The sequence below is a fragment of the Notothenia rossii genome, assembly GCF_949606895.1.
Source record: "Notothenia rossii genome assembly, chromosome: 6".
NCBI classification, from domain to species: Eukaryota; Metazoa; Chordata; class Actinopteri; order Perciformes; family Nototheniidae; genus Notothenia; species Notothenia rossii.
The window spans coordinates 56,677,458-56,689,166 of record NC_136909.1 but is presented as its reverse complement, the minus strand read 5'-3'; the positions used below and the strand labels follow the sequence as shown (position 1 = coordinate 56,689,166).

Here is an 11,709-nt window from a genome sequence, read left to right as displayed (position 1 = left end):
ATGGATGTATAATAAGAACTGGATACAGCGTGGGAGGCGGGGCCTCATTCATTCCTATGAGAGTTGCTCAATGGCGCATGATGACAAAATGGCCCAACTTTTGAGAGAGCGAAACGTCACAGATTACCCGGCATGCCGTAGAAGTACCCGTATGTGCACTCATAGAGCATGCGCAACTTTAACCACGCCGCCCAAAAGGCTCGTTCACATCAAGCACGTGAATTTGCGTACACGTAACAGCACCGCGCGTTCATGACAGCATGGTACTGGATTTATATTAACGAGGCGGCAGTTAGCAGCTAGCGGCTAGCTAGTAAATTATGCTAAGTTACACGTCAATCGTTATGTACTTTTATATTACGCTGACATCAGGATCTAGTGATATCCAAGCAACAGAGCTTCATTTAGCATGATACTTGTGTGGGTTGTACATGAAACCACTTGGTAATATATAAAAATGTTTATGTTGAAGCCCGATGCTATGCTAAATGCTAATTTCTACCTGAAATGCTTATGTATTTTTAATTACATTTTCGTAAAGCTTTCACTTTTTCAGCGGAATAAATATTATAACTGGTTTTGTTCAGCATTGCCAGCTTCACTGTTGAGCGTGATGTTGTGCCCAGCATTCTCCTGTCCTGTGCTCTGAAATCAAAATGTGGATAAGAATAAAACAACACTAAAATAAACACTACTTTACAACTTGTAAAACTTTTGAAAAAACACAAGGTTGTTCATTTGTGTGTATACATATACAACACAGGCAATATAGCCTACATATATATATATATACATTTATAATTAATACAACTGTTAATTTGATTAGAGCTTTGACACATATCTTTATTGATATATAAATATGACGACTTAATATATAGTCGGCCTAATAGCAAACAGCTACGTTCAACTCTTTTAATGGTATATTGCAAGTGCAATAAGAAGCTACAGGAACGTTAATCTACGTCGGTAATATTAACTTTATTTAATACAACATTTACGGTACAAGGTTTACATCATACAGCCCATGTAGTATAATATTTTACAAATGATGAATTACAGCAAACATGTGTAATATATCCATTATTACAGCTCCGTGGGATGGCAGTAAGGCGATATGGTCCGTTGTTATTCTGCATCCATGGGTAAAGACAAACTCATGTAGTACTGAACATGTCACATGAACGTGCCGGGCGGCGCGGTCCCGTGGGTTAGATCGGGTTAGATGCGCGTTCATAATGCCGAGAGAAATAACTGTCAGAATAACGTTTTTAGCACATTTTTACAACTTGAGGAATGAATGTTTTTAATAAGGACTATACAAACGTTCATACTGGGTAGTTTATTTAGTTTAAAAAAAATTATCCAACGAGTTACAGACCACTCTTTCCCAATGAAAGTCAATGGGAAAAAGTGTTTCCGGGACCAGCAACCAAACGGAAGTGTAGTACCGCCGTTTGGCCAGCACGAACATTCTCATCAGAGGCGCACTTCCTGGGGGCTTGGCATGTGCGAGATGGTCCGCCATATTGGAGGACTCACGACGGCAACCCAGGAAGTCTCTTGACACAGTGGCTTTTGGCAAAGCTGAAAAATAAAACGAGAGAGAGAGATGAGTTATTGTTATGACAACGTGACTTCACTATTATTTAACAACTCTTTTTATTTGGTTATTTTATTTGGGGTTAAGTACATTGTCAGAATAAGTGAGAAATGAATGTAACTTCTGTTAGACAGCTATCATACTGAATAAATATGTACTGTGAATGTATGCAAACATGTATGGCATGTGGCTGTCTAACAGAAGTTAAATCCATTTCTCACTTATTCTGACAATGTACTTAACCCCAAATAAAAGAACCCCATAACAAGAGTTGTTAAATAATAGTGAAGTCACGTTGTAATAACAATAACTCATCTCTCACTCGTTTTATTTTTGAGCTTTGCTAAAAGCCACTGTGTCAAGTGTCCATCTTGGGTTGCCGTCCGGAGTTGTCCAATATGGCGGACCATCTCGCACATGCGCACTGCAGATCGGGCAGAGCTGCAGATCGGGGTTGCGTTCCGATAATCCAAAAATCAGCTCCTAAATTCTAACCCTATCTCCTATTCCTTGACCTCTGAGTGAAACGTCACGGGGTTAAGGGATAGTGGATAGGAGAATTCAAAAGGACTTAGGAGAAGAGACCGCTGTACTTTAGAGAATCCGAATGCACTTTCACTATCCGACGTGTTTATGATGCGCCAGCGGACGTCATGAATGTGCGTCTGCTGCTGTGGGGAAACTATGGAAACTACAGTTTTACAGCGGACTACAACATGGATGTATAATAAGAAGGAGGGACTACTGTAAACTCATCTAGAGACTCTGCACCTTGCTCTGATGCTGTTGTTTTATGCTTTATGAATGTGGACAACAGAGAAACATATTCTTCATGACCAAAGTTGGAATTGAAATAAAAAAGGAAATTGAAACTTATGCTCGTCACCCTCTCCCTCCGGCCCACATTAATACAAACAATCCCAATACGTATGATTGTATGAACTATGAAAGATCTTAAAATCAATACAAATGTATTTATTATAAACGTTAGTCCTTAACATCTATCACTGAGTATATCACCATTCAAACATCTTTTAAAAGTTGAACAAACTCCACACAGCTCAGTAAAGATTTATGTTGACTTTATTCGATCATTTCATTAAAAACTAACGTTCATTTTTCTCTTTTTGATTATAATACTGATGAACGTTCAGAACAAAGCACTTTGTGTTAGGATTATGTTTTAAACAGGACCCAGGCGCAGGCAATGACTGAAGATGTTGAAATGGTTTATTGTTTCGGAGACTCAGGCAGGTTTGGTGATTATGGAGGTCCGGAGTGGAGGTAGGCAGTGAGAGGCTGGACTGATTACCAGGCAGGCAGGTAGGATGCAGGAAGAAGCAGGCAGGTTGGCTGGAAGCTCTGGTGGATGATGGCCGAGGGATTGCACTGGAAACACAAGAGAAACTAGTTACAAAGAGTACGGATTTACACGCAGACAGGATAACTGAATGGGCAGCCAGGAGGATGTAATACCACTGGTGTAGAAAACAATCTGGCGGTGAGTTGCTGGGAGACTGGAGTAGATAAGCTGTGTCCTGATTAGATGATGAGGGACAGCTGAGTCGGACGGCCAGGTGAGAGCAATCAGGCTGCTGCCTGCAAGGGACACCACACCCTCTCCACACACACACACACACACAGGGGAACAAACAGGGACACAGTTTGGACTGTGACAGTACCCCCCCCCCTCAACGGGAGCCTCCAGGCGAACCACCAGGCTTATCTGGGTGGTCCCTGCGAAAGTCCCGAATGAGAGAGGGACATAGAATGAGCTTGCGGGACACCCAGCTCCTCTCCTCAGGACCATAACCCTCCCAATCAACCAGATACTGGTACCCACGGCCCCGGCGGCGAATGTCCAACAGCCGTCGGACCGTGTAGGCCGGGTGGTCATCAATAACAAGGGTGGGTGGAGGGGAGATGGCTGGAGGGCACAAAGGGCTGGACAACACTGGTTTCAACTGGGACACATGAAAGGTTGGGTGAATTCTCATGGAGGGAGGCAGCTTGAGTCTAACAGCAGATGGATTGATTATGCGCTCGATCACATAGGGGCCAATGAAGCATGGTTTCAACTTCTTAGACTCAGCTTGTAAAGAAATATTCTTTGAAGAAAGCCAAACTTTCTGACCTGGTTGAAACTGGGGAGCTGCGGTCCGGTAGCGGTTTGCAATATGCCGATTGCGTTCATCGGAGCGGAGAAGGGCAGAGCGGGCATCTTTCCAAATCCTACGACAACGACGGAGATGGGCTTGGACAGAGGGAACTGCGATCTCATCCTCTTGGGCTGGGAACAAAGGGGGTTGATATCCAAGAGAACATTCAAATGGTGACATACCGGTAGCAGCACTAGACAGTGAGTTATGAGCGTATTCAATCCAGGGCAGATGTAAGCTCCAGGAGGTGGGATTCCGGGAGGTGACACAGCGAAGTGCAGCTCCAAGGTCCTGATTGGCTCTTTCGGCCTGCCCGTTAGTCTGAGGATGATAGCCTGAGGAGAGACTGACAGATGCTCCAAGTGCTCGACAGAATGCTTTCCATACCTGAGATATGAACTGTGGCCCTCTGTCGGAAACAATGTCTGTTGGAATGCCATGGAGCCGGACAACATGATTGACCAGGAGGTCAGCAGTTCCAGAGGCTGTGGGGAGTTTAGGAAGAGGCACAAAATGAACTGCTTTGGAAAAGCGATCAACAATAGTGAGAATGGTTGAGTTACCCTGTGAAACCGGGAGGCCGGTAACAAAATCTAGGCCGATGTGACTCCAGGGACGACTAGGGACTGGGAGAGGCTGGAGTAGACCGATAGGAGCCTGGTGTGAAGACTTGCTACGGGCGCAAATCGTGCAGGCCAGCACAAAGGCTCGAGAGTCCGCTTCCATAGAAGGCCACCAGAAGTGTCGTCTCAGGAGGGATAGGGTCCGACTCACACCCGGGTTGCAGGCAAAGCGGGAAGCATGGGTCCATAGGAGAACCTGTGAGCGGACAGAGTCAGGTACAAACAAACGGTTAGCTGGACCCTTTCCTGGATCTGGATGGTCTCTCTGTGCCTTCCTCACTGAGTTCTCAATCTCCCATGTTACAGCACCCACCACTCTGGTAGCGGGGATTATGGTGTCAGGAGCTATGGGATCCTGATCCACTGCAAACTGCCGGGACAATGCGTCAGGTTTAAGGTTTCTAGAACCAGGTCGGTAGGTAAGGGTGAAGTTGAACCTCCCAAAAAACAATGCCCAGCGTGCCTGACGGGAGTTTAGTCGTTTGGCAGTTTGTATGTAGACCAGGTTCCTGTGGTCTGTCCACACAATGAATGGATGTTCAGAGCCTTCCAGCCAGTGCCTCCATTCTTCCAGCGCAAGCTTAACAGCAAGCAGCTCCCTGTTGCCAACATCATAGTTGCGCTCAGGGGTTGTCAGTCGTCGGGAAAAAAAAAGCACAAGGGTGAAGCTTTTGGTCGGAGACTGAGCGTTGTGATAGAACCGCCCCCACACCGGTGTTGGATGCATCAACCTCAACAATAAACTGAAGAGATGAGTCAGGGTTCATAAGAATAGGAGCCGAGGTGAAACGTCTCTTCAGCTCAGAGAAGGCAGCCTCAGCCTGAGTAGTCCACGAGAAGGGGATTGCTGGGGAGGTGAGTTGGTTGAGAGGACCGGCAACACGACTGTAGTCTCTGATGAACCGGCGATAGAAATTTGCAAAGCCCAAGAAACGTTGGAGCTGCTTCCTGGTGGAAGGCTTGGGCCATTGTGCCACTGCTTGTACCTTCTCTGGGTCTGTTCTCAGCTGACCTTGCTCAACGATGTAGCCCTGGAAATCCACTGAATCCACGTGAAATTTGCATTTCTCTACTTTGACAAACAGCTTGTTCTCGAGGAGCCTTTGTAGAACCTGCTGCACATGTTGGGTGTGTTCCTCCATGGTCTGTGAGAATATCAAGATATCATCAAGATACACAAATACTGAACGGTTCAGGAAGTCACGGAGGACATCGTTCACAAGAGCCTGGAAGACAGCTCGGGCATTGGTGAGTCCAAAGGGCATCACTAGATACTCGAAATGGCCTAGTTGGGTGTTGAATGCCGTCTTCCACTCGTCTCCTTGACGTATGCGGACCAGGTGGTAAGCATTCCTGAGGTCGAGTTTCGAGAAAATGGTGGCTTTCTGTAGGGGTTCGAAGGCTGAATTGATGAGGGGCAGTGGATACTTGTTCTTGATGGGGATGTTGTTAAGGCCCCGGTAGTCAATGCAGGGGCGTAGGGAGCGGTCCTTCTTGGATACAAAGAAGAAGCCTGCTCCGACGGGAGAAGAAGAGGGTCTTATGATGCCAGCAGCCAGTGAGTCTTTGATGTATGTCTCCATGGCCTCACGCTCAGTTCGGGACAAGTTAAACAGGCGACTGGATGGGAGAGATGCCCCAGGAAGAAGATCTATTGTACAGTCGTAAGGGCGATGAGGGGGCAGAAAAAGAGCTCGCTGCTTGCTGAAAACCTCTCCCAGGCGATGATAAACCGGAGGGACAGCGGACAAGTTGAGTGGCTCCTGCTGAACTGGAGGAATACCGACCTCTGCTGGGGGAATTGCAGACCGCAGGCATGAAGAGTGACAAAAGGAACTCCAACTCCTTACTTGATTCTCCAACCAGTCCATGTGGGGGTTGTGCAGTCTTAACCATGGCTGGCCCAGAACTAGCGGTGTGTGAGGGGAGGACATGACGTGGAACTGAATCATTTCATGGTGATTACCGGACAGGACGAGATGTAGGGGTTCGGTGACATGGGTAACGCGTGCCAGGAGCTTCCCATTCAGACCTCGAGCATTGAGAGGAGCTGTCAGAGGTTGAGTTGAGATGCCGGCTGAGGCAACCAGTTGGGCATCCAAAAAACTCTCATCAGCCCCAGAGTCCACTAGGGCAGGCAGAGAGAGAGACTGTTGATTTAACAGCAGTGTGGCTTCAAGAGGCTTGCGGGTCTGGGGGGTTGAGGAAGAAACAGCCTTGCTCACCAGTATCCCCACCTTTACTGGCGAGCACCCTCTTTTGGGCGCTGGGGGCATGTGTCCACGAGATGACCGGAGTGAGCACAGTAGACACAAAGTCCCTCTCTCATTCTCCGGAGACGTTCTTGGGGAGTGAGTCGGGCTCTGCCTAGCTGCATCGGTTCCTCTGAAGACAGGAGAGGAGAAAAGACTTCAGATGGAGCACTAGGACTTGGGAAAGTCTCCGACCTGAATCTTGCGAGAGGAGACGAGACAGGGCGAGAGGGGAGTGACCCAGGAGATCGACTGGCTCTTTCCCTACGGCGCTCCCTAAGGCGGTTATCCAGTCTTATGGCTAGGGAGACCAACTCATCCAAGTTAGCTGATTCGTCCCTGACTGCTAACTCATCTTTAACAGAATCAGTTAGCCCGGTTTGAAAAACCCCTCGAAGCGCTGTGTCATTCCACCCCGCCTCTGCCGCTAAGGTCCTAAATTCCACTGAGTATTCGGCTACACTACGGGAGCCCTGTCGCAGTGAGAGGAGGCGTTTAGTAGCGTCCCTACCGCTGACGGGGTGGTGGAAAACTTTGTTCATTTCTTCTGTAAACTCTGGATAAGAATAACAGAGGTTGGACTGACTCTCCCATACAGCTGATGCCCAGGCTAGGGCGCTACCCGTAAGTAAACCTATCATATAACAAATCTTAGCTCTGTCATTAGCATAAGTAGACGGCTGCTGCTCAAACACAAGAGAACACTGCATTAAGAAAGAGTTACATGTCCCTAAGGCACCTGCGTACCGCTCTGGAGTGGGAATGTTTGGCTCACGTGAAGGGAGAGCGGGCTGGGCTGGAACCTGTGCTAAGGGAGCTGGATCCTCCGGAGCAGGCGGAGCAAGATGAGTTGAAACCAGGTTGAGGTGATGTCCCATCTGTGCTACATTGGCGGCTAGTGATGCGAGGTTATCCATAACCTCTCTGAGCATCTGGTCATGCCGGCCCACGAGGACGCCTTGGTTGGAGAGAGCCTCATGAATTGGGTCCGGGCCTGCTGGGTCCATGGTGGCCAGATTGTTCTGTTAGGATTATGTTTTAAACAGGACCCAGGCGCAGGCAATGACTGAAGATGTTGAAATGGTTTATTGTTTCGGAGACTCAGGCAGGTTTGGTGATTATGGAGGTCCGGAGTGGAGGTAGGCAGTGAGAGGCTGGACTGATTACCAGGCAGGCAGGTAGGATGCAGGAAGAAGCAGGCAGGTTGGCTGGAAGCTCTGGTGGATGATGGCCGAGGGATTGCACTGGAAACACAAGAGAAACTAGTTACAAAGAGTACGGATTTACACGCAGACAGGATAACTGAATGGGCAGCCAGGAGGATGTAATACCACTGGTGTAGAAAACAATCTGGCGGTGAGTTGCTGGGAGACTGGAGTAGATAAGCTGTGTCCTGATTAGATGATGAGGGACAGCTGAGTCGGACGGCCAGGTGAGAGCAATCAGGCTGCTGCCTGCAAGGGACACCACACCCTCTCCACACACACACACACACAGGGGAACAAACAGGGACACAGTTTGGACTGTGACAACTTTGGCTACTTACCACATACGTTTTAAAATGCTTAATAAGCACCGTAACATTCATGATATAATTTCTCGGTCATAATCGGTTGTTTCCGTGAACGGCCGACTGTTGAGTGACAGCAAATGCTGCGGCTGCAATGCATTGTGGGGCAGCATTTTCTCCTCTCCTTTCGTCAAGGGAGGTCCAGTGGTTCCTAAGCTAAAGGAGGTTATAAAGGAAGTTTGAAACCTCCTTTTCTTTCATTTGGAGAATTGGAACGGGACTTAACATGGCTGCCACTGAGGTACTTCCAGGTCATTTCACTTGGTTAGGAAGGTTCCTAAGCTAAATGGACTATTGGAACGCAACCATCGAGTGACAGTGACAAGGGCCCTGTCTCAGGTCCAGGGGCGCCGTAAGGGGGTGAAATGTTAGGACGATTCTAAGGGCCTGTGACTGACAGGGGCCCCAAACATTTTTAGAACGTTAAGAAAACATGTTTAAGTATCCTTTAATCAATCATCAATAATTAACAATAAAATAACGTTATATTGATAATGTACTAACTAAACTTACCATTCATTTCACTTTTTTTCTTCCAAAAGTGAATTATCCAAAACCTCTGTACACCCCCCTCTATTTACATGTAATGGTTTGGTCCTGCCTACAAACTCTTTGCGGCACCGCTCTTTCTAGCAGAGAGAGAGTGAGAGCATGTGAGGAGCAGGAATGCTAGTGCTTACGTGTGTACGATGTCTCAACGACTAACAAAGTCAGGCTTTCAAAAAAGAAAAGAAAAGAGAGAAAGACAAGAGAGAGGGACTAAAGGGCGACAGTATGTCACCCAGTCTTTCAAAAGAAAAGGTGGGTGTGGTCCATGAGTGGTGGAAAGTAGTCGGTTAGCTAAGCGTAGTCCATTGTAAATAATAATTATAATGTTTTGCTGACATTAAGTAGGCCTACTGTTAATATCTAATGTAGGTTTTTCATTTCACTGCTCTTTTAGCTGACATTTTTAGCAGCTATTCATACTAATAATAATAATAATAATACATGGGACTTTTATAGCGCTTTTCATGAAACTCAAAGACGCTTTGACAGAGAATTAAGAAAAGACAACAACAAAAAAACAAAGAAATACAAAAAGAGATAAACAAAACAGAAAATAGGGGTGGAGGGGGGTGGTCAGTGGTTGAATGCAGTGTTGAACAGGTGGGTTTTGAGTGATGTTTTGAATGCTGTGAGGGAGGAAGAATCTCTGATGGATTGGGGTAGTGAGTTCCAGAGGGTGGGTGCAGCAACGGAGAAGGCTCTGTCGCCCCAGACTTGAGGTTGGTCCGGGTGGGGAGGGTTGGCAGTGGCAGAGCGGAGGGAGCGAGTGGGAGTGTGTCTGTGGAGGAGGTCAGTCAGGAAGGATGGGGCCAGGTTATGGAGGGCTTTGTATGTCATCAGGAGGATCTTGTACTGAATTCTCTGGGGGATGGGGAGCCAGTGGAGCTTGATGAGGACGGGTGTAATGTGTTCACGGATTCGGGTGTGGGTGAGTAGACGGGCGGCGGAGTTCTGGATATATTGAAGTTTGTTGAGGATTTTTGCAGGTGAACCTTAGGCTGTTGCAATAGTCCAGACGGGAGGTGATGAAGGCGTGGATGAGGGTTTCGGCAGCAGTGGGAGAGAGGGATGGACGTAGACGGGTGATGTTTTTGAGGTGGAAGGAGGCTGTCTTTGTGATCTGCTTGATGTATCTGTTGTAGGAGAGGGTTTGGTTAAATATGATGCCTAGGTTCCGGATGTGAGGGGAGGTTTGAACTGGGAAGCTGTCTATGTTGAGGGTGAAGTTATGGATAGGTGTGGTGACCTTTTTTTTTCCAATGATTATTATTTCAGATGTATCGCAGTTGAGTTTCAGGAAGTTAAGTTGGAGCCAGGATTTTATTTCATTGATGCAGTTTGTCAGGATGGAGTGGGTAGCAGTGGAGGTGGACTTGGTGGAGATGAGAAGCTGGATGTCGTCGGCAAAGCAGTGGAATTGAAGTCCATTACGGCGGATACTAAATCAGTTGTCCCTCCCCCTGGTGCCAGGACCAACAGATCCATCTTTAGGCTCCACAGCCCTATCCCTCCATAAGGCTTTGCAGTCTTGCCATGCTGTCCATTGAAAGCCAGTTGGCTAGAAAGCTGGACTTCAAGGACTTGATCAGTGACTTTGCCTGTAAGAAGGCTAGGCGCTGGGCTCTTGGTGAGTAAGGCTGAGCAAGGCCTCGTAATAACTGTTAAAGGGCAAGGCTATGGTAACGATATTGGATCACTACACACAAGATGCATCATTGAAGTCTCCGGTTTGGGAACATTTTGGTTTCGCAGTTACTTACAAGGATGACGGACAAAGACAGGTGGACCGAATCAAAGCTGTTTGTCGGCATTGTTCAACTACAATTGGTTACGCGGCCGGCAATACATCAAACTTGCAATGCACACTCATTTGAAAAGGCATCACCCGAACGTGAATATCACCGGCAGACCCGGCGGCAGACATACATCTGAATTGTCAACGGGGGGGGGGGAGGCGCTTGTGAATTGTTGTTATGGAAAAAGAGGGGTTTTAGGTTGCCATAAGGCTGTTGACGGTCTTATTATAGGCTACATCCATTGGTTGGTTTTGTGGCACATTTGTAACGCTGTGCCAACTTGGGCAAGCACGCAGGGTGGAGAGGTGGAGTGAGGTTGAGCGATGGAGAGAGAGAGGCAGAGAGCGTGTGCAGCGGGCTGTTTGCACACAGAGCAGGAGTTTGTGAGAGCCGGCTTGAATCAATTTCTCTTCAAAATATAATTGATTGCCAGCCTCCCTTGTCCCTGGCTGGCTTGCTAGCTCGTTGGTAACGTAACTGATGTGCCTGCATCTGGCGCTGAGTTGCCATATTCCTTTCATGAACCACTTCCTGATATCCATTGTTGCAGATAAATATAAATGATAATAGCCAAACTAACCTAGCAAGAGTAAACTGACAGGCTGCTGTGCCAAATCTCACTCAAAAACCCACACGACTCAACCCAGCGAAAAACCAGTCTCGCGCGCAGCCTTTCATTCAGAATTTCATAGCAAAATAAAAAAAGGATATTAAACTAATCTTTCAACATAGTTTAACACAAAAATAAATATTCGGACAAAGCCCTACAGATAACAACAATAAACATAATAATAAAACAATTAAAATGTTGTATTCAGCCCTGATTAAAACAGGGCCCGCCCATGACGCCGGGTCTGATCACCGGTACCAGTGGCGGCCGGCCCATAGGGGCGCTAGGGGCGCCGCACCCCCTCTTCCCACATGTTTGATTGTCATTAAAAATTCAAAATAAATACAAAAATATATTTTCAAAAAATATTTTATTTTTTATTTTTAAAGAACAAGGTAAATATTATATAGTTGGTATCAGTAAAATGTATAATCTACAAAATCTTGTTTAAAATTGTTTTACGATGTCTAAAGTTACTGATAAGTCACATGTTTCCTGGCTGTCCACAGCGTGTATCATTACCCTCAGCCAGAGCAGCAGCAGCCAACAA

At 46.9% G+C, this 11,709-nt stretch overlaps 1 protein-coding gene across 4 annotated transcripts; it reads right to left on the bottom strand.

Annotated features, from left to right (window-relative positions):
- Positions 1 to 2,779: 2,779 nt before the first annotated feature.
- On the bottom strand, positions 2,780 to 8,159 carry LOC307044715 (uncharacterized protein). 4 transcript variants are annotated; one of them, XR_013809674.1, is made up of 3 exons: positions 7,410 to 8,159; positions 6,620 to 6,767; positions 2,780 to 2,989 (listed from the first exon to the last, which is right to left on the bottom strand). XR_013809674.1 is itself a non-coding variant. In XM_079690013.1 (2 exons), exons 1-2 carry the CDS (start codon positions 7,639 to 7,641, stop codon positions 2,847 to 2,849), a joined length of 375 nt encoding a protein of 124 aa, XP_079546139.1. In that variant the 5' UTR covers positions 7,642 to 8,159; the 3' UTR covers positions 2,780 to 2,846. The 4 variants fall into 4 exon arrangements, 1 of the variants encoding a protein (XP_079546139.1); XR_013809676.1 differs by lacking the exon at positions 2,780 to 2,989 and having other exon boundaries at positions 5,834 to 6,767; positions 7,410 to 7,878; positions 7,966 to 8,159; XM_079690013.1 differs by lacking the exon at positions 6,620 to 6,767.
- Positions 8,160 to 11,709: the final 3,550 nt, after the last annotated feature.

What these genes read in the sequence shown, in the direction of transcription:
- LOC307044715 (XM_079690013.1), bottom strand. Translation starts at nt 7,641, where the DNA reads ATGGACCCAGCAGGCCCGGACCCAATTCATGAGGCTCTCTCCAACCAA. An exon ending in CCAGCCCGCTCTCCCTTCAC is followed by an intron (nt 2,990 to 7,409) that starts GTGAGCCAAACA and finishes TTGTGTTTCCAG; the next exon opens with TGCAATCCCTCGGCCATCAT.